This window comes from Morus notabilis, unplaced genomic scaffold, assembly GCF_000414095.1.
Source record: "Morus notabilis unplaced genomic scaffold, ASM41409v2 Scaffold2035, whole genome shotgun sequence".
Lineage (NCBI taxonomy): Eukaryota > Viridiplantae > Streptophyta > Magnoliopsida > Rosales > Moraceae > Morus > Morus notabilis.
The window spans coordinates 341,772-364,137 of record NW_010360448.1 but is presented as its reverse complement, the minus strand read 5'-3'; the positions used below and the strand labels follow the sequence as shown (position 1 = coordinate 364,137).

At 31.2% G+C, this 22,366-nt stretch overlaps 1 protein-coding gene across 1 annotated transcript; it reads right to left on the bottom strand.

The window, feature by feature from the left end:
- Nucleotides 1-6,135: 6,135 nt before the first annotated feature.
- On the bottom strand, nucleotides 6,136-9,792 carry LOC21402877. Its single transcript, XM_024164522.1, has 6 exons — nucleotides 9,617-9,792; nucleotides 9,029-9,510; nucleotides 8,492-8,857; nucleotides 7,879-8,253; nucleotides 7,034-7,248; nucleotides 6,136-6,917 (listed from the first exon to the last, which is right to left on the bottom strand). The coding sequence occupies exons 1-6, from the start codon at nucleotides 9,760-9,762 to the stop codon at nucleotides 6,672-6,674; spliced, it is 1,830 nt and encodes a 609-aa protein (XP_024020290.1). The 5' UTR covers nucleotides 9,763-9,792; the 3' UTR covers nucleotides 6,136-6,671.
- Nucleotides 9,793-22,366: the final 12,574 nt, after the last annotated feature.

Here is a 22,366-nt window from a genome sequence, read left to right as displayed (position 1 = left end):
TGTTAGATAAATTTTCATATATCTTCGATGAGTGAATTATTTTGTCAAAAGACATTGTTTTTTTCCTTCTGATCAAAAAAGGAAAAATTTCAATGTACACTACTAATATATAGAGAAATAGTAGGAAATATGCCAATATGAAAAGCTTAAGAAAGTATATATGCCAACTTTTAGTTATAGAAATTAATAGGTCATAACTTGTCAAGTTATGGTTCATAACCAGATAAGTTATGGACAAACTTGTCAAGTTATGGTTCATAGCTAGATAAGTTATGGACAAAAATTGAAAATAACTTGTCAAGTTATGATTCATAACCAGACAAGTTATGGACGAAAACAGTAATTTAACCTATTTATTAACTTATATAAACTATTGACCTATTAATTTTAATTCATCTCAAATACAAATATTAGTATATTTCCCTCTTTCTTCCTAATATATACTACCCAAATAACAATCAGTTTTGTTATTTGGGTGTACGGTTCATTTATTGAGCATCCTTATGTGTCCAATGAGATTTATCTAAATTACACACAAAAGTGATCTCATTTGTAGGGTCTACGTGGATTCCACCATGTAGCCTCACATTTTTGTGTCTAATGACACAGAGTTTTCCCCATTTATTACTCAATTCCATGGGTAAATGAGAGCACATGCAAATACGCGTTTATTTGGGAGTCCATGGGACTATGATGGCTAGCCCATTAAAGCAGTAATTACCATTAGTCAGCTTGGAGGTTACGTGGACTAAAAGGATGGGCCGTGTTTGGAATTAATCATGTTTTTATTTTTCATGTTTTTCGAAAAAGAAAAAATGAAAACGTTTTCAAAACGGCGTTTGGCGCAATAAAGACAAAAAACAGAAATGAAAACGATTTTTTAGTTTAGTATAAAATGAGAGCGAAATGAAAAACGAATTTTAGTTGTTTTTCATTTTTTCTTTTCGCTTTCTCCTCTCTCGAAGAGAGAGAGATACATTAATGAGTTTTTTTATACTGAAAATAATCTCTTGATAAAACAATCAAACACATTTTTAAAAATGATTTCTGTCTGAGATTGGAAACGTTTTCATTTTCATTTTCATACAAAAAATAAAATCATTTTGGAACGAGTTCTAAACGCGCTCTTTATTTTCATTTTTTGTTTTGTTTTTGCTTTTGTTCTTTTTTCATTTTTTCCCCCTTCACATTGGGTCCTCATACTTTTTAATCTTTGGTACTGGAACCTTATTTTAAAAAATTGAACTAGACCTTCAAATTCCCATTGCCTTGACACTTGGGGTCTCTATTCTAAAATTTTGGAAAATTTAAGCAATTCTTTTCACAACTCAAGTTAGAGAACTTGAATTAAAAAGTAAATTTATGTGAGAGAAAATACTGTAATAAACAAATTATATTTGAATTTTTATGAAAAAAGTACTGTAGCAAAAATTTAAGTTGTAATTTAAGTTGTGAAAAGAGTGGGGTCTTAGTATAGAAACTCTCATTCTTTTTAGTATACACTAGTTGAACTGCACGTAGGGAGTAATCTTTGTGTTAAGTTTTGATTACCACATTATTATTTCTTTTAATTCATTTAATAATAAAGATGTTGTTAGCTAGTTAATCAAATAATAACTAAAACAAACATCTTTACCAGTACCACTACTAAAATAATAAGGATTATATAGAAAAAATTAAATAGAGACACATCTAAAAAATTGATTTCAATGTGAACAATCGATGACAAAATTATTTAAAAGAATTACTTTAAAAAAGGATTACATTACAAAGAACATTTTGGCAAAGCGAAAATAAAAAAGGGAAAAAAATTGAACATGGGCACATATGAAAGAAATCATGTTAGTAGGAGCAAAGTACGAGAAAAATCGCATCTTAAAATTACACAATAAAAACAAATTAGAGAGAATACTTGTGTTAAAAAATAATAGTTACAATTAAATAAGGCATAGTGGAAGGGAAATGTGTATCAAAATAAAGTTTTGGGAATGAGACACATTTAAAAGCATATAAGATCTAAATATAAAATTCTAAAAAGGAACCAGGATGAAAAAAATAAAGTTTTAGACAAGCAACAAAAAAAAGACTAAAATGAAAAATTAAATAAGCTTTAAGGCAAGGAACCAAAATGAAAAAATAAAATAAAATAAAAAATTAGGGTGAGAAGCAAAAAAAAAAAAAAAAGAGGACCAAAATAAAGAAATAAATAAATTTTAGGACAAAAGGAACCATAACGAAAAAGAAATAAAGTGCTAGGGTAAAAATAAAAAAAAATAAAAAAGGACCAAAATGAAGAAATAAATAAGTTCTAAAATAAAAGGAAACAAAATGAAAAAGCAATAAAGATTCGGGGTAAAAATAAAAAAAAGAATTAAAATGAAGAAATAAATAAATTATAGGATAAAAAAAATTGAAGGACTTAAAAGAGGGGGGAAGGGGTTCACTTTTTTGACAAAATGATAGGACCAAAATGAAAAAATAAATATATTTTAGGGTAAAAGGAATTAAAATGAAAAAGAAATAAAGTTCCATGGTAAAAAATTAAAAAAACATAAAATAAAGAAATAAATAGGTTTTAGATAAAAGAAATCAAAATGAAAAAGAAATAAAATTTCATGCAAAAATAAAAAATAATTAAAAAAGGACTAAAATGAAAAATAAATAAATAATAGGATAAAAAAATAAAATGAATAACTTAAAGAAAAGAGGGAGGGGTAACTTTTTCGACCAAAAACGTAGCCCGTTTTGGTAAAAAAAAAAAAAAAAAAGTGAAGCGCTATTCACACTTCTAATATTATAGATTATAGATTATTAGATTTATTTGCGTGTGAATTTTTGTTTTATTTATCTGAGTTAAATGGCATTATAGCTGAATTTTTGACGGCTTTCTAACAGCGCAAGTCCCCAATTTTTATTTTTTTTATGGAAAGGACCCAAGACTTGATGTGATGATTATGTTTTTCTTTTGTAAATTATGATGATAACTTAATTACATAAAGGGCGTAACGATCTATCCAAGTAATCATGTTATAAAGTTTATGTGTCCAATAAAAAAGAGAGAAAAAACTAAAAACAGGAATATATGACTAAAATGAAGAGTGAAAGAAGAGGATATTCTGAATTTTATATATTAGAGGAAGTAAAATTTCCTTTAATTTGCATAAATTTGTCTAACTTTAAAAGGATTGAAATTAGTTTATCTTACACATAAAGAATCTTAAATCTCTCACAAGATAAGTTTTTTTGACTCTTCAATTTTTATGTCTCAATTAATGTCTAATTAATTACAATAGCTCATGTCATTCAATAGATATAAATATCAAAATAAGAAAAAGTTTTTTTTTTGCTTGAAAAATGGGAAAAAATTAGTTAAAAAGATATTTTAATTTTTAAATTGTGGTACATTTTGATTGATTAGACACAATTTATATACTAAAATTGGAAAGGTAATTTGAATCCTTATTCTATTACTTAGCTATCCTACCAAGTAACTATAAATCTAAAAGATTACATGCTAATCTTCCCATTTACTTATTCTCTTAAAAGTTTTCAAATTTATTTTATTTTCAACTTTTATCTTACATTCAAAATAAATACGAAAAGCAAGAAAAAAATTTATACAATGAAAATTTTAGGATACTGAAATAAGTATTTTAAAACACTATGGTATAATTAATTTGTGAGTTCGATTTGTGGCGATTTGAACCTTTTTGGTTCAAAAACTATAAAATCTAAATAATATAGTTTAAATTGCAATCTGATTCAAATCGATTACACAATCCAAATAATGTTACTTAAAGTAACTAATCAAAGAACAATTTGGATCGGACTTATGGGTTCAGATTATTTGATCTATGTACCTAATACCCTCTAAAACATTTACCATATCAATTTTCTAGAGATATTACTTATTAGTGAATAGAGCTGCAAGTTTAGTCCAGACCGAATGGGCCGGCCCGAGGCCCTCTATTGTTGGCACGAGTCCCATCCTAATTTCTGAGCCAGACTGAGGTTTTAAGTCCAGAAGCTTATTCATGCCGGACCGGGCCTCTCCAAATAATATCTTTGTATTTTTATTTTTGAAAATATCTTATAAAACTCTTGACTGAGTCAGGCCAGTCCTAGGCCTGTCGGACTTTAGGGTCGTGGCAGACAGTCTGAACGTTCACCTTAACTAGTGAGCATACATCATGTTGACTTATTTTTTAATGAGTTTCTTAAGTAACTTGGTTTCTCTTATGGGTGGTTGGGATCCACTTGTCTAAATTCTTAAAAAGTGAACTTACATGTCAAGAAAATGAGAGTTTAGGGACCTAACTGTCAAATTTTTTTAAAATGAGAAACCAAGTGCCAAGAAAATGAGAGTTTGAGAAACTAATTGTTCAAATTTTCAAAATGAAGATCCAAGTGCCAAATGTCAGAAAGTTAATGTTCTGTAGATGCAAAAGCACTTTTGTTTTTGTTTTTCTCTTGCTATTAGATTATTTCTCGAACCTCTTTGATAAACTTTAAATGTGGCTTCTCTTTTTATAAAGAAAAACTAGGACAACCAAATTTAAAGTGTACCCTTAATGAAATAATCTGAGGTCTTTCACCCTCGCACTATCAGAATAGGTGCAGGACACCTTACCATAAAGGTTGATCAATGTACTATTTGTATGTAAGTCAATAATCATTCGGCTTATTTACAGCCCGTTTAGTTCGCTGATTCGAATTGAGATGTGATTTTATGTGAGAGTTTTTTACTGTAGCAAAAAAAAAAAAAAATAAAAAAAAATAGATGTGACTGTTTCTGAGAGCTTTTTACTATAGCAAAACTCAAATCGGTGAAATAAACAATGCCTTAAACTCCATAATTTAACATGATCATATACCACTAGTATAGAAATAGACCGCAAATTGTTGATGATAAGCTTCAATAATGCTTATTGGCAATTGTTATTCCAGAATAGATGAAATTACTATGTATGTATGATACTGTATCCTTTTCGTTTTTCTTTTTCTTTTTTTTTTCCTTTGAAAGGAAAATATGAGATTTATTAGTCGAATCAACAGAATCAACGACCATAATATCCGAAATATATAGCGAGACCTCTTTTAATTAAAATTGGCACGAATAAAGAAAAGGGGAGAATGAAGTATGGCAAGCTATCGTGTGGGTTGTATCTAAATTTATCATATTGTAATATAGTAAGGATCACTAAATTATTTTTTTATGTGATAGTTTATTTTATTAACGTATATGTTAATATTATTTTTAATGATGAGAAAGAAGAATTAGTATAAAAAAAAATTTAGGACATCCCAATTAAATTGGCACCTAATAACAGTTCATGACTCTTCCCACACTAAACACCTAACTCAAATTTATTAAACAATAAGAAAGGGAAATAAGAGTTACAAGACTCAAGAAGAAAAAGAATGCCTCATTCATTTCACCGATTCGAGTTTTCAATTTCAATTTTGCTATGGTTAAAAACTCTCAGAAACAGTCACATCTAACTTTTTTACTACAGTTAAAAACCCTCACATAAAGTCACATCTTAACTCGAATCAGCGAACTGAACGAGGCCGAACATTAGTAACCATTCATAGGAAATATTGAAGGGAAAAGGATAAGCCAAAACTCCTCCTTCAGAAGTCAATCCTTAAAATAGTATTTTTTTAAAAAAATTTGCCAGAAAAACCAAAAGATATAAAAAATGCTTGCTTATTACAAAATCTTAAAATCAATTACTTACTAAAATCTTTAAAAAATATGGTTGTAATAAACACTTGATGAAAAGTCACACTTTGTTATTCTACTATTGTAATTTTTAAATGTGATTTTTTTTCTATCTTTCATTCTACTGTTTTATAGCAAAGGAAAAAGCTCTACGAAATTAAACGGACCTATAATGTGTTTTTTACACACATCTATAAGACAAATAATTTCAAGCACAGAAAAATTTTTTTTTTGATGAAAAGAAAAACAGAATAATCTGTGTATTTATTTTCAGTCATTGCAACAAATAATTAATAAAAAAAAAGAAACTTACATTTATGTGGTTGCCCAACTGCAAGATCAACTTTTTGAAGAAGCATTAAAAAGCTTACACTCTCCCATTTAAAAAAAAAAAAAAAAAAAAAAAAAAAACATTTATTTCTGCATCTTATTTCCTCCTTTTCCCCCCGAAACCAAGTGGGGCCCTATATAATTCTATCCTACGTACGTACCCCTTTAGTGTACCATGTGCTACCTTTTTATTCCATAATTTATGCATGTGTAGCAGCCTTGCTAGCTCATCCTCGTAGATAAACATTAAACCCTAATTAAAGAGAGGAAAAAAAAAAAAAAAAAAGCTGTAAAAATTAAAGTTAAAGTTGGTATTGCCTGATCTATTCTTTGCTTTGTCTCCGGTCCTTTCACTTTCAATATTCACGAATCACATTACACACCAACCAATACCATCTTTTCCCCTCCTATTCTTTAATATTGGATTCCCTATCTCCCAAAATCCATGTCACCCCCCACATGTAATTACTTTGATTTGTAGGCCCCACTCCGCAAATTTTCTTCGATAATTCTATTTACAAAAGAGGGCCTGAGGATATTCATTTTTGTGCAGTCAATGAGCTTTTGCAACATTCATGATATATCTAGTCATTGCCAAGCAAGATTCTCTTGTGGGTCAGTGTGCAGGGAAAAAAAGTGGCGAGGAATCTCTTTGAAGTTTCCCATCCAAAATTCTCACTTTGCTCATTTTTTCTTCACACCAATGCATTTGTTCTTCATTCAGCTCTTTCATCCTCAAAACCCTAGAAACCACCTTTAGATCTATTAAACCCATCACTATTTCCATCCCATCATCCAATTTCAATTTTCTTCTTCTCAAGCATTTTTGGGCCCGGCGAAGATCTTTAAGCTTTATCTTCTTCTGTAGATAGAACGGAAGGGAAATTATAATGAGTTAATTAGATAAAATAATAAACTAGAATACTTCTAATTAAAGTAGAAAAGAGAAAACAAAAAAAAAAATTATAATAGACTTACTTTTTGATTGACTTTCTTCATGAGATGAAGAAGTGTTGGATCTACTGAACCTCTTCGTTTTCTTTTAAACAAAGATGATATAAATTTGCAGGGATTTTCCTTATCAGCCTTGAGAAAATTCATGAAAGTATGGATACAATCTTCCATTATGATAAGAAAATCAGGTGAAGAAATCCTTGAGCCCAAACCGTCTTCCCTTTGATCATCTTCTAAATCTTTCAAAAGGAATATATAAAATAACCATTAACTTTAGGACTATAACAACCTTTTACAAATATAGACTATGATAGCAACCTTTTTTCAAGAATTTGTTCTATATTTAGTGCAGTTTTTTTTTTCCATGCCATTCAAACCCAAAAAATTTTACAAATAAGAGGTACTACAACTTTATATTAATACTAAAAACATGGTGAACTTTTTTTTTTTTTGGTTCCTTTTTTCTTTTTTAACTCACAGAAGAAGAAAATTGACATTAGGAATCGTTAGAATATTCCAGTTAGACCGGCACTCATTAGTATCCCGAAAGCACGGTGATTTTTTTATGATACTAATTTAATATGATAGTCGTACAATAGTAATATCAGTTATATAATAGGGTGACGATTACAAATTATAATAAAGTGACAGTTTTAATTTTTTGTAATGTATAAATGTTATTGATGGTCAAGCCAATCTGGTATAGATTAAGGCTCCGTTGATTTCACTGATTCGAATTTTGCTACAATCATATCTAACTTTTTTACTACAGTAAAAAGTTTTCACGTAAAGTCATATCTCAATTCGAATTAAAAACTCAAATCCGGCTTAAAGTAGTAAAAGAGATTGATTTTGTTTTTGAAGAATACCTCGGTATTCGGGAACTTGAAGCAACTTTGGTGCCAAAAGTCTCATCCTTGCATAAATTTCAGGTCTTCTCCCCTGCTCATAGGGCTCATTCTCTACGTACCTTTGTAGAAGGACTTGAAACTGCTGAAATTGCTGCGCAATTTGGCCTGGACAACCAGGTTCAAAATCACCATGTAAAGCTTTCTTCTGTTGAAACTTCTTGTAATTCCAATTAAGAGCTTCCCAAGTCAAGCAGATTTGAGCCGCATAAGCAGCCTCCAATTCGTGATAAGGGTTCCGCCGAATCTCCTTTGGCGTTTTGTTCGCCGTAGCGAACTTGTGGACAATCCTCTCCGAAACTGATCTTGGAGAGACTTTTATTGATCTTAGCGATTCTGACATTCTCGTCGTAAATTAAAAAAAAATTTAGAGTAAGAAAATAAATAAATAACATTAGTATCATATACATACACGTCAACTCTACAATAGACTACGTAGTTTACTCCTGACATGATTAAAAATTTACAGATATCTGGCAAAAATGATTTTAATGAAAAAAAAATTTTGGGTCAGTTTTATATCAGTTATATCTTCTCTGTCATTTACTTAATATAATATATAAATTATTCTGACCTGTTTCATGGAGCTTTTGAGCACTAATTCTATCTAGGAACATCATTTCTTCATCATATTTCTGAAAAACAGTGTAAGACTCCCACTTGGGGCAACTCCTCCTTGATGAAGAAGAAAATGGATCTTGATCAGTCCCGGAATCTCTATAATTAATTGAGCTTCGCCATTCAGAGGAGCTCTTAGAAGTTGATCCAACCGTACAAGAATCCCCAAACACTTCCTCTTCTTCATGATAAATAATGTCTTTCTCTTTCGCTAGAAACTTCTTTGTCTCCAACTGGGTCGGAGCAAAACTAATAAACTTCTCATCCCCGGAGAAATTTGTGTCCATCTTGGTCTCACTGTTAATCTTATCATAAACATATTCTGCAACAACATAAACAATATTAATTACTGATAAGATATTAATTATGTAACGCATGAATATGTACAATTATATGCATATGCAAAGTACAGCATGTGACTATAGCTATATATTGTAACAATTTTATTAGATATATACAAGCTGTACATGATGTAAGTATATATATATAGTACCGTCACAGATCATTTTTTCACCGTCCATGACCAAATCATGATTCCGTAAGTCTATAGTTATGATGGGCGATGTGGGCCATCCTTCGTTGTTTGAGACACGATTATTGTGAAGCGAATCTGAATCTCTTCTCGCCGGGATTTCTTGTAGTACGGTATCATCGCGATCATGATTACCGTCGTTGTAGTCAGATTCCGAGTCGCTGAGGTCAGTGTCATGCATGGACAAGAGTTCAGTGGCGTAATTTGGATCATCTTCGGCGACGCTCTCGTGCGGGCTTACGAACTCCTGATCCGAGCTGAGATTTTGGTCGGTTTCGCTTTGAACGAAACCGACGCCGTTTGGTAAGAACAGCAACGCTTCGCCTCCTCGAATGATGTCTGCCACCAAATGGTCGTCAAAGCTTCTTTCCTGTACTTCTTCCTCTCCCTCTTCCTCTTCTTCCTCGTCCGAAAACATGTTGTAGTCATATCCATTTTGGCTCCTGAAAAGCGAACGCAAAAAAAAAAAGAGTTATTTTTTTTTTACAAAGTTTATATGAAATTATAATATAGTAAAATGTTGTTAATGACAATATCATATGGTAGTGCCTTGGAAATATTGGATTGCGACCAACAAAGTGGAAGAAGTTGAAAAGGAAAATGAAGGAGAGAGAAGAGAAGAGGAAGAGGAGTTGGAAAAGGCTTGAGGCATTGTGGAAGAGCCTAACGAGAGCTTCTTCTCTCGAACATGGCATTTTCTTTTTGTGTTTGTTTGTTTGTTTTTGTTTGGTTTCTTCCACTCTTGTTGCCTGAAAATGAGTTCCTAGCTAAGCAATGCTTTTACAAAGCAAATTAAAGTGGAGTCTTCCGTGGGAGAGCGTTTTCTTTAGTTACTTTCGCTAATATCTCTTCCTTGTTGGTCAAAATTGTTCTTTATGTTTTTCAAAATGTCCATTATGTCCTCAAAGGCTGAAAATTGAACACTTTTTTTTTTGTCGTTTTGTTTTTTTTTTTTTTTTTCTCTGTCTTGGATGTTGGACTTTAGCTTCTTTAGCAATGATCATGTAACAATCATTAAATATGGAGCTAGTAAGGGTGAATTTGTCATTGACATGGTTGGATCGGAACAAAGGACAACAAACTGCGGCTAAGGGACAATATCATTGCTAAACAAGGCTCACTTTTTTCATTCTATATAAATATTAGAGCCGTTTAATTTGTTGATTCGAGTTTTTAATTTAAGTTGAGATGTAATTTTATGTGAGAATTTTTTACTGTAATAAAAAATTAAATGTAGCTGTTTTTGAGAAATTTTTACTGTAATAAAATTCAAATTCTAAACTCAAATAAGTGAAATAAACATTACCTTATTAAAGAAAAAAAGAAAATCATTTCCCATTACTCAATCTTTAGGATATGTTACATATTCATGCATTTCCTCATTTGTAATTGATCGGAACAATCGAACAAAGATTTGAGCAAGCAACTTATATTCTCTCCGTTTGTTGGTCCAAAGTTCTGTTTAAACTTTAGTGATTTCTTAATTATCAACCGAACTCGTAATAAATCAGATGATCTAGTATTTGTAAATTGGTTATAAAATACTTTGTACATGTTTTAATACACAGCTGAATACGACTACACATGCATATGTAATTATATATCTAAGATTAGAAACAAAATAAATATTGTTTTGATTACTTTGGTATATTTTTCAACAGATTCACCATATAGAAGCATAAGGTCAAATCTAGGATCTAAAGGATCACTTATAATATGTTGCATGTGCCTGCATTTTGAATCAAGAGATGGTAGTTTTAGAATCATAATTTGAGCTAGTTTAAAACATCACATCAGATTCTAAATCATGATTCATAATCATCCAAACTAAACACTGATTAAGAATCATGATTCTAAATCAGGATTCAGAATCAGGATTCAGAGTCATGATTCTGGATCCATCTACTAAACGCACCCTTAGAGCTCATTTAGTTCATTGATTCGAATTGATATGTGATTTTATGTGAGAGTTTTTTACTGTAGCAAAAAAGCTAGATGTAACTGTTTCTGAGAGCTTTTTACTGTAGTAAAACTCGAATTCTAAACTCAAATCGGTGAAATGAACGAGGCCTTAGTAAGACGCTTTGCATTAAAAGTAGCACAAAACCTTGAATTATACCGTGTATTTGAGCTATAATCCTGGGTCTCTAAAAAAGGGCTTATAGACTTCTTATCCACAAAATTAAATAGATCAAATATAAACAAAAATAAAAAGAAGAGACCAATACCAAGCGTATACACAATATTTATACACGTATGGATGACACTTTTAAAAAGACATATTATACATTTAAAACTAATCTTTCCGTCAAAAAAAAGTTGTGAGAACATACTGCACAATTTAATAAATAAATATATATTAGCAAGAATTTGCAGAGGAATATTTATAAATATTGTATTGTTTCAAGGGTTTGGGGTTGTTTAAGTACTGATGGGCTGTGAGGCGTATTCCTTGCGTCCAAATGGAATAAAGAGACTTTTAAAAAGGTGATCAGAGAGAGCAGGGACATTGTGTTGTCCAATTGGGATTTCTTATTAGTTATAGCAATCTTATTAATTTAGTTTGTTCTTTATTTGTCTTTAACTTTGCCACTAAGATTTCTGCAGACTTTACTGACTGCCCACAATTGATAATTCAATGTCACGCATCGACAAACAATATTGTATTATTTCTAGATGCTTCCAAATTGTACAAAATTATCCACTACATATGTGGAAAGTCCATCTTACATAGCTAGCTAGTTTTATACTTCCACATAAGTATGTACCATCTTACTATTTCATATTAAGGCCAACAAACTTAAAAAAAAAAAAGATTGGTTTTATGCTCGTTCTATTTTTCTTACACCCTTTCTTAAATCACCCATCAATTAAATTTTAAATTTTAATTATTACGTGCCCCACTTAAAGTTTCAAAAAAATCCTTATATATAAATTGCATTTGTCGTGTTTAGAATTCATCTCGTTTTTATTTTTCACGTTTTTCAAGAAAAAAATAAAAACGTTTTTAAAACGGCGTTTGGCGCAATAAAGACAAAAAAAAATGAAAATGATTTTTTGGTTTAGTGTAAAATGAGAGAAAAATAAAAAAATAATTTTTTTTGTTTTCGTTTTCTCATCTCTCGAGCATAGAGAGAGATATATATTAATGAGTTTTTTATACTGAAAATAATCTCTTGATAAAACTACCAAACGCATTTTTAAAAATAATTTCTGTCTGAAATTGAAAACGTTCTCATTTTCATACAAAAAATAAAAATCATTTTAGAACGAGTTTTAAACGCGCCCATTGTTTTTTCTTTTTTCACCCATCTACCAACTAAACTACTTACCATTTTTTTCCATACTACTATACTAAACATTACATAAAACTAAGATATCAGTACATTAGGCTAACCATTTATCTTTTTCAATCATGTTTATTGCATTGTAATGTTCTTTTTTTGGTAGAAATACTTGATGTGCTTTTATTGTTGTTTTTTTTTTTTTTCATGTGTGTTCTTGCATTTTTATTATAGGATCAAATGTATTATTTAGAAAATTTAATCATTTATTCTTCCGGTTGAAGGTATGCCACACTTTGTTTATCAGAAAAAACCTTATAATACAAGATCATAAGAATTATTTTTGTCAAACGTTAACAAGTGATTCAAAATGCAGGATCTCAAATAAATCATAGGGCACAATAATTTTTGAAGATATATATTATTTTAAGATGGGGAGTGTAATGAGTATTTTTTTAAAATATTCTTATCTTTAAAAGTAATTTTATTAATAGAAAATTTAATAATAATAAAAATTATTTTTAAAAAATATTTATTAAAAATATGAGAAAAATATAATGAGGTGTTGGTAGACGCACCATTATAATCGTTTTTGGGTACAAATGTGCATCTACCTTCAAGTGTTCGTAAGAAGAGCCTGAGACTATTATTATCCAGGAATATTTGTGCTTTAGGTAACACTTTATCTTATGATCTTCAAAATATTATATCCGTTCCCCCTTAAAGTATGAATCGTTAACAAAAACCCTCCTTCTATTACGGTTCTATTACGGGGTTTAACAGAAAATACATAATACCAAGGTATTTTGGTATTTCTAACTATTCTTAAAAAAGATTAGTTTGTAAAAAAATATTTTTTATTTTTAATTTACATTTAGTGTATTATATACAGCCTGTGGTAGAGTCAGGATTTTGTTTTAGAGGACGCATAAAATAAACATATTGAAAATTTTGAAAACTATAACAAACTCAACTTCTAATAATTCTTTTCTTTTTTTTTTTTGCTTTAAAATACTATAAACTAGTTGGAATAATTTCATGCATGTGCATATTGATCAATTTATTGAACTTTTTAATATATGAATTTAAAATTTTAAAGAGTTTAGTTTTTTTTTTTTGAATTTATTCCTCTCTTAAGAGTTTAGTGTAGTAAAATAGTTATATTTAAATAAAATAGACTAAAATGCGCATTTCATTCCAGATATATTTTTGGATGAATAGTATATATGTATAGATAATTAGAATATTTTTGAGAAATAAAGATTTTAGCAAGTAAATTAAATAAAAGATTTATTTAGGGGTACATAATACGTATGAGAAAAATAGTAGTTGAGAAAATTTATTACTTCAACAAGAAAATATTAGAGAATATCTGTTTATAGAATGTGTAATTGAGAGGGTTATTTGAATAAAAAAAAAATCATAAATTACGGACACAATTGAGTAATATTATTTTAATGAGTCCTTAAATTTTTTTTTAAGGCTCTTTTTATTGATATAATAAAGATTATATGAAAAAATATTAAAGAAGGGACCAATTTAAAAGGAAAAATCTTTTTGTAAGAGTAAATTAGAAAAAAGTAATTCAATTTGGTATATTTAAACATATAAGATTTAATAGGAAAAGACAAAAACACAATAAACAGAAAACCAAAAATTCAGGGGTATATATGCTCCCCCGGGCCTCACGTCTCTCCACACTGTATACAACATTTTTATTTAATTTCAATTTTTTTTTTTGGAATGTGAGATTCTGCAGAAAGTTATCAAAATATATTGTAAATTAAATCAAAATTAAAGAACATACTATGACCTTAAAAGTTATTAGTTTTAATTATTATTTTTTGCTAAAAGAGTTTCAATTAATGAGTTAATAAGAAGAGTAATATTAAAAATTTTGTTTTATTATTTTGTTTATTTATTATTATATTAAATGAAAATTAGAATACATTTTTTTAAAAAAAAAATTAAATTTAAGTGTAGTGATGGGTAAGAAAGTAATGTGCATCAAACTGTTTAACAACAACTAATATTTGTATGACACGTGTCACTTTTGTTCATCCACTTTAGAGAGAGTTCTTACTTCTAAATTTTTGTTCAATATTTTTTAACATGAAGGGTAACAACTTCTAAACAAAATTTCTGCTCATAACAAAATGAAGCGCCAAAATACAAACAAGAAAGAAATAAAAGTTTATCAATTTGTTCATAATTACCCTTTTCTCAAAAGCAAAAAGGACTAAACAACGTGACCATAATCAGACATATCCACAAAAAGCACAAAAATCATGTAAAATAGAAATTAGTAGATTGTTATTAAAGTTCCTATATTCTGAATTTCAGCTGAAAAAAATTGTAATTTTTTTTTTTTTTTTTTTTTTTTTTTTTTTTTTCCTTATAAGCTGCTATTTCCAAGTTGGCGAGATGGAAAAAGTCCAATTTTTTAATTTGTAGATCATGTGTAATGAACTTTCTTCGTTTAAATTCATGAAAAAATTATAATGACAAATTTACATTTTATAGAAAAGAGTAATTAGTAATTTTTGTATCTTAAACTCATTAACCTTAAACTGTAAAGGACAAAAAAAAAAAAAAAAAGATGAGAGAAAATTTAACACACAAACAACAATAAAGTATAAAGAAACATATCAAAGAAAATAAATGTTGGGATTTGTTTCTCAATTTGTGTATTGATTGTAATCAGATTTGATTGGCATTATTTTGAGAATGTTTTATTGGGATGATTGCGTTTGAAAATGTCTATGCAGTTGGCAAGTTTCTTTTGGCAGGTTTCAAAAAAATCCAGAAACTTGTTTCAGTTTCTATTTTTCTAAGTCAACTATTGATTCAAAGATGGAAAATTGATTTGATTGATTCTTGATTGAGATTTCATAGCTGGATGATCTTCCTATGTTGCCTAAGAACGTGTCCAGGTTCGTTTATCAGTTTTGGTAAGATTTCAGAATTAAAGGAGATTGATTCATCTGGTTTTGAGAAAGTTGGCCGTAACAGCTATGTTGCAGTTTTGTTGCAACAAGATCTGCAACAGATGTGGTTCAACGAATTAATTGAAGATGTGTCAAGCTATTCACAGCTTGCTTATTTATTGAAAGTGTTCCTTAAGTCTTGGTACGCCTCTTGATGAGTTTTTACTGGGTTGTGAGACAGGGGTGAGCACTGGTATTGAGAGAGATGATTTGAGTGTTTTTCGGGAGAAAAACTTAGTTGGAGAAATTCCAATGTTTAAAGTCGAGGGGATCTCACTGTTCAAGTCCATTGGGAAAATTGTAAGTTCATAGGCGTCTTCTTAGAAAGGGAGTCTCGGGTAGATTAAGTCCAATTGAATTGTAAAAGAGTTCTTAGTAGATTATTCATCATCTGGGCGTGGCACCGCGGAGTAGGGTGTTACCGAACCGCGATACCATTCCTCTCGTGTTCTTTTATTTTATGTTTCTGTATTATTCATATTGTCATAAAAAGTGTTAAAAGACTAAAACTGGTACTTACAATTGGTATCAGAGCGGTCACTGACGTGTATTTCGGTGAGGTCCTGGTGTACTGGTTAATTTTGCAGGAATGGATGTCTTGAGAGAAGGAGGATTTGTGAACAAACCACCGCTTCTAGAAGGTGTCAATTACCCCTATTGGAAGGCTCGCATGAAAGCTTTCATTAAAGTTATTGATGAGAAGGCATGGCGATCTATCTTAACCGGATGGACTCATCCAACAACTAAAGATGATGAAGGTAATACTGTCCCTAAGCCAGAAGAGAAATGGTCCAGCGATGAGGACAAGCTAGCAAACAGTAATTCAAAAGCATTGAACGCCATTTTCAATGCTGTGGATGTTAATCAATTTAAATTGATTTCCACGTGTGAAACCGCAAAAGAAGCTTGGGACATTCTTCAAACTGCGCATAAAGGTACGGATACTGTGAAGGCTTCAAAGCTTCAAATGCTTACAACTCGCTTTGAACGTTTACGAATGGAGGAGGATGAGTGCATTGCCGATTTCAACTCAAAGCTTTGTGATATTGCCAACGAAGCCTTTGCCCTTGGAGAAAAATATTCTGATGCCAAATTGGTGAAAAAGACCTTGAGATCACTTCCGACACGTTTTGCTTACAAAGTGACAGCCATCGAAGAAGCAAAAAACGTGGAGAAGATGAGACTTGATGAACTCATAGGTAATCTTCAAACCTTTGAGATGAACTTTAAGGCTAAAAAGAAAAGTAGAGGCATTGCTCTTAATGTAGATTATGATGATATGTCCACCAAAGATGAGACTGACGAAGATGAAGACTTGAGTGAGTCTCTTACTTTACTCACCAAAAAATTCAATGAAATGCTGAAAAAGATCAACAAGAAAGGGAGATTTGGAGAGAATTCAAAGAACAAAAATTCTCAAAAGAAGAATTTTAATTCTCAACGGTTTGAAGAGAAGAAAATAAAAGAGGGAATACAATGCCGAGAATGTGAAGGATTTAGACATGTTCAAGCGGAGTGTGCAAACACTCTCAAGAAGAAAAATAAGGCTGCCACGGCGTCATGGAGTGATGATTCAGACGAAAATCAAGAGGATGCAGATGATCACACCAGCAATTATGTGGCTTTCACTGTAAGAAATGAATTCTCGGATAAAAATTTATTTTTCACTGATAATGCTGTTACAGAGTCTGTTGCAACAGCATCTACAACAACCTCTGGTGGAATTGTTAATGGTACAGATTTCGAGGATGAAACTGAAGATGATAGTGACGATGATGACCTAAGCCTTGGGAAGATTCAGGAGGCTTATAAGAAGATGTACAACAAATGGCTGGTTGTTTGCAAACGAAACAAATCGCTTGAAGATGAAGTTGGTGTCTTAACAAAGGAAAGAGATGAGTTGAAGAAGGCTACAACAAATTATGAAATCTTGGCAACAAAGCATCAAGGAAAGTTTGCTGAGACCAGGCTCGAATTGAAGCAGACCCAGAAGAATTTAAGGATGCTAAACTCGGGCACATCAAAATTGGATCACTTATTCTCACAACAAAAAACTTGTGGTGATCATTCAGGCCTTGGCTACAAGGGTCAAGAAATTTCTGGAAAGACTGTCTTTATGAAAGGAGCCACCAGTACTATGATGCAGTCTTTTAAGAAATCTCAGGTAAGATTAGACAAGAAGTTTGTTGTAACAAGGCAAGCAACAAACAAGTTCGTTCCTATTTGTCACTATTGTAATTTGCCTGGCCACATTAGACCTAGATGTTACAAATACTTGAATGCTTTAAAAAGAGGTATGATTATTAATCCATCAAATTTCGCATTCACAAGAAGGACACCTAAAGTAAAGATTGATGTGCAAAATAAATTTCCTAGACGTGTGTGGGTAAGGAAATCTGATTTAAGGTGTCTTGGGGCTTATACTTCTTTTGGAGCATGTACTAATAAATCTGAGTATTGTGGTAATGGTCACTTCAAGTTTTTGATAGGTGATAAAAGCAATATGCATCGGAGAATACCATATTCAGGAGGAGTATGACTTGTGGAGGATTCAGGGGGAGTGATTTGCAGGAAGGTGTTGCTCATGTTCTAGAATGTTTGGCTTATTTTTGTCAAAAAGGGGGAGTAAGTAGTCTGGAAACTTAATTTGTGCAAAAAGTATTGTGTTTTAGTTGCTATTATTAGTTTTGCCAAAACAATGCCAAAGGGGGAGATTGTTGGGATTTGTTTTCCAATTTGTGTATTGATTGTAATCAGATTTGATTGGCATTATTTTGGGAATGTTTTGCTGGGATGACTGCGTTTGGAAATGTCTATGCAGTTGGCAAGTTTCTTTTGGCAGGTTTCAAAAAAATCCAGAAACTTGTTTCAGTTTCTATTTTTCTAAGTCAACTATTGATTCAAAGATGGAAAATTGATTTGATTGATTCTTGATTGAGATTTCATAGCTGGATGATCTTCCTATGTTGCCTAAGAACGTGTCCAGGTTCGTTTATCAGTTTTGGGAAGATTTCAGAATTAAAGAAGATTAATTCGTCTGGTTTTGAGAAAGTTGGCCGTAACAGCTATGTTGCAGTTTTGTTGCAACAAGATCTGCAACGGATGTGGTTCAGTGAATTAATTGAAAATGTGTCAAGCTATTCACAGCTTGCTTATTTATTGAAAGTGTTCCTTAAGTCTTGGTAAGCCGCTTGATGAGTTTTTACTGGGTTGTGAGACAGGGGTGAGCATTGGTATTGAGAGAGATGATTTGAGTGTTTTTCGGGAGAAAAACTTAGTTGGAGAAATTCCAATGTTTAAAGTCGAGGGGATCTCACTGTTCAAGTCCATTGGGAAAATTGTAAGTTCATAGGCGTCTTCTTAGAAAGGGAGTCTCGGGTAGATTAAGTCCAATTGAATTGTAAAAGAGTTCTTAGTAGATTATTCATCATCTGGGCGTGGCACCGCGGAGTAGGGTGTTACCGAACCGCGATACCATTCCTCTCGTGTTCTTTTATTTTATGTTTCTGTATTATTCATATTGTCATAAAAAGTGTTAAAAGACTAAAACCGGTACTTATAATAATAAAACAAAATAAAAATTACGGTTTGAGTTTTGGATTTTATCTAAAAAATAATAAATAAAACATATTTGGTGAAAAAAAAGACTATGAGATTGCTCATTATTTAAGGTGAAATTTCAAGATTACTATAGTTTTCCTTTCAAATTTTAGAGAAATTTTAATAGTGTGACCACTTGAGACAAGGATACAAGGTTTAATATAAAAATTTTTCTGAAAAAAGATTGGAGACTTCTCACGAGTCTAACTCTTATAATAAAAATGAATGGACCGCCATAGTTTACATCATAAAAGTATATTTATGTTAGAGAAATTGATAAAAAAAAAAATAATAATGTAGGGTTTTAGTAGCAATGTTTGTCTAGGAACTAGGAGTATTATGTTATTTTGATTCCTTTTTTTTTTTTTTTATAGATTATTCTTACAATTTTAACATCTATTCTGGGAGTAATCTGCAAGTAACACTGTTTTCAGCATCCATAATCGGTGTGTCTCGGGCCCTAATGGCCTTCGTATGGACGCTATTTGTAGCAAAACTATAGTAAATAGTAAATTTATTAAATTAAATTAAATAAATAGTATATTTTAAAACTATTTAAAGTAAATAATAATTTATCGCGTAAATGTATTTTTTTTTTTATGATACGCAAAAGACTTTTTTTGTGTAAATAAATTTTTTAGCGCGTAAGTTATTTCCCACGCTTCCACTACATGACCAACCTATCTAGCACATGATTAGCTTCTCAGTAAATATAAGAAACTCTTAAAAGTAATATTTCAATCCAGATAATGTGACAACACGTTAGGGCCTCCAGTTAATGATTTCGGATTCTGTAGATGAACCGTTGGAATTAAGTGTAATTTTAAGAAGATTTGTTTTAGACAATTCAAAGTTCCATTCATTTCACCGATTTGAGTTTAGAATTCGAGTTTTGTTACAGTAAAAAACTGTCAGAAACAGTCACATCTAACTTTTTTACTATAATAAAAAACTCTCATATAAAATTACATCTAAACTCGAATTAAAAACTCGAATCAGCGAACTAAACAGGCCCCAAATCTTCACTAGTTCCACATGAAAAACTAATGAAGTGAAGTATCGCTTTTTAAGCTAACACACTATTGAGTGGATTGATATCAAGATTTTCCAATATGAACAACATAAACAAATTAACTTTCATACCAGATAAAGTCTCAATCTGTCTGATGACTAATACGAACAACTTAGCAACACTATATATATCGACTTTGATCCAATCAGACAGTGGAGGAAACTGTTAATTGAGGCCCTTTAATCTACGACCATCCATCTTAAGCTGTCGTAAAATGAATAGATTAGTCTGTGTGTTATTCATAGATTCATGTCCAAGTAAGTTGGTTTCTTTAACAACCCTCCAATAAAAGAGATAACTGCTCTATACCTATCGCCTTTGTTCTAAAATCATACGTCTTTTTGAATCCAAAATGACACTTATATCGAATATAATGGCAGATCATCACCTGAGAGCTTAACTTCATAGCACAAGTAAATATGTATATTACGCATATAAAAAAATACCACTACAAGAAAAAAAATGTTATTTTTCACCACTATAAAAAGACGTGCGCCGCTATTTATCTGTAGCGACGAAAATATTCTTCCCTGACTCGCAGCTATAATCTAGTCGCTATAGCCTTATAGCGACGAATTTGAAATTTGCCGCTACAGTTAGCAGTGAAATTTTTCCTCAGTACAATAAAAAATTCCTGCTACATTTTATGTCTGACATAGAAAAAGCGACATTAGGGGCAAAAAATTTCACTGTTATATATTTATTTGTAATAAAATTATTTTGATTTCGATATTAGAAGTAGCAGCGCATTTTTTTCACCGCTACTGTTCGATTTTTTTTATAAAATTATCTTTTTTATTGTTTTGATTTGTTAATTTGTAAATGGCTGATACCAATAACTATATAATTGAGAGTAGTTGTGCTTCATAACAACAAGCATATAATTAATAATATAACTAATTTAATTTAAATATTTGCTTAAATATATATAACATTACAACTAATTGACATTAAATAGCAAACTAGTACAATAAAAAGAAAAGATCTAAATTGTCATCATAAGTAATTAGTACAAGTCTTCACTGATAACATCAAGTAGAATAAAAAGATAAGTTCTTATTTAAAACTAAGTGCAAGAAAAAGATCTAAGTTGTCATTATAAGTAATTAGTACAAGTCTTCACTAAGAATATCAAGTCCCATAAAAAGAAAAGTTCTAATTTGAAACTAAGTGCAAGATAAATACTAGAGAGTAGTAAAGAAAACCAAACTTGTTCATTGCAGTGGCGGCGGGGGAGGTCCATATTGTGGGAAAAGGTGAGAAAATTGAGACTGCATCAGTTCAGTCAAATGATCAATTGTTTGTTGAGTCTAGAGATTATGTACCTCCTGAGATTGTGTTAGACTCCTATTCTCTGTTAGTAGAATTGAGACAGAATTCCTAGGAATACTATCGGAAGCTTGAATTGTATTAATGGCGGACGATTGGTTACAAGGGACTAAGGGAATTTTCGAGAGATCCCTTGCTCTCCTAGGTTCCACTCTCGGAAGTATACAGATGATTCGATTCCCTTCTATTCCCCTTCCTACTCTATTTATACTACTAAGCCTTATTCTCCCTCACTGATCCCAATGCTAACTAACTAGTAACTTCCTGCTGACTCAGCCACTTCCTAATTCCTCTTCCCGAGCTCCTCCCTCCACGTCAGCCTCCACTTGAGTTTCAGCTGCCAACCTTGGCTCGTGGTGGCGTTTCCTCCGAACATATGTAAAACGCACGGGGGGCTTATCAGATTGTCTATAGTTACTGAATCACTGGGACAACTCTTCATATTTCGGATGTTGAGAAGAGGAAGAGGAAGAACAACCAGGGAGAGCTCTTTTCGAATCAACAATCTTATTTCTAAATCCCTTTATGTATCTTGATCTGGGTTTGCGAACTCGATCCACAATTTCTTGATCTGAAAGGCAATTGCTGCGTGGTGGAAATGTTCCTTCTTCAATTTGCTCCTAAATTTCTTGTTGTACTTTGCGAATTCGAACCATCTCCTCCTGCAAATAAATTGTTAAGGATTAAAACACTTGTAAATTGAATTCATATGTAATGAATGGAATTATAAATTACTTGGGTATACTCACGTAATGTTACTCTGCCAAAGAATCACTCCAACCAGTCTTTTCATCCCAATGCATCATCTTATGAAACTCAATAGGGCTTATATTTTTGTGTTCTGCTCTGTGCGCCGCATATGAATTGGTCCCATGTCCCCCTACATATTCACCCAATTGTTCTCTATTCGAACTATGCTTTTTCTCTGTTTTTAGTAAGATAGATAATACCAACATAAAGCTATTATAATGCAAAAAAAGCATAAAAGTAAGTGTTAGCCGAAATAGTGGATAATACAAAAGAGGAA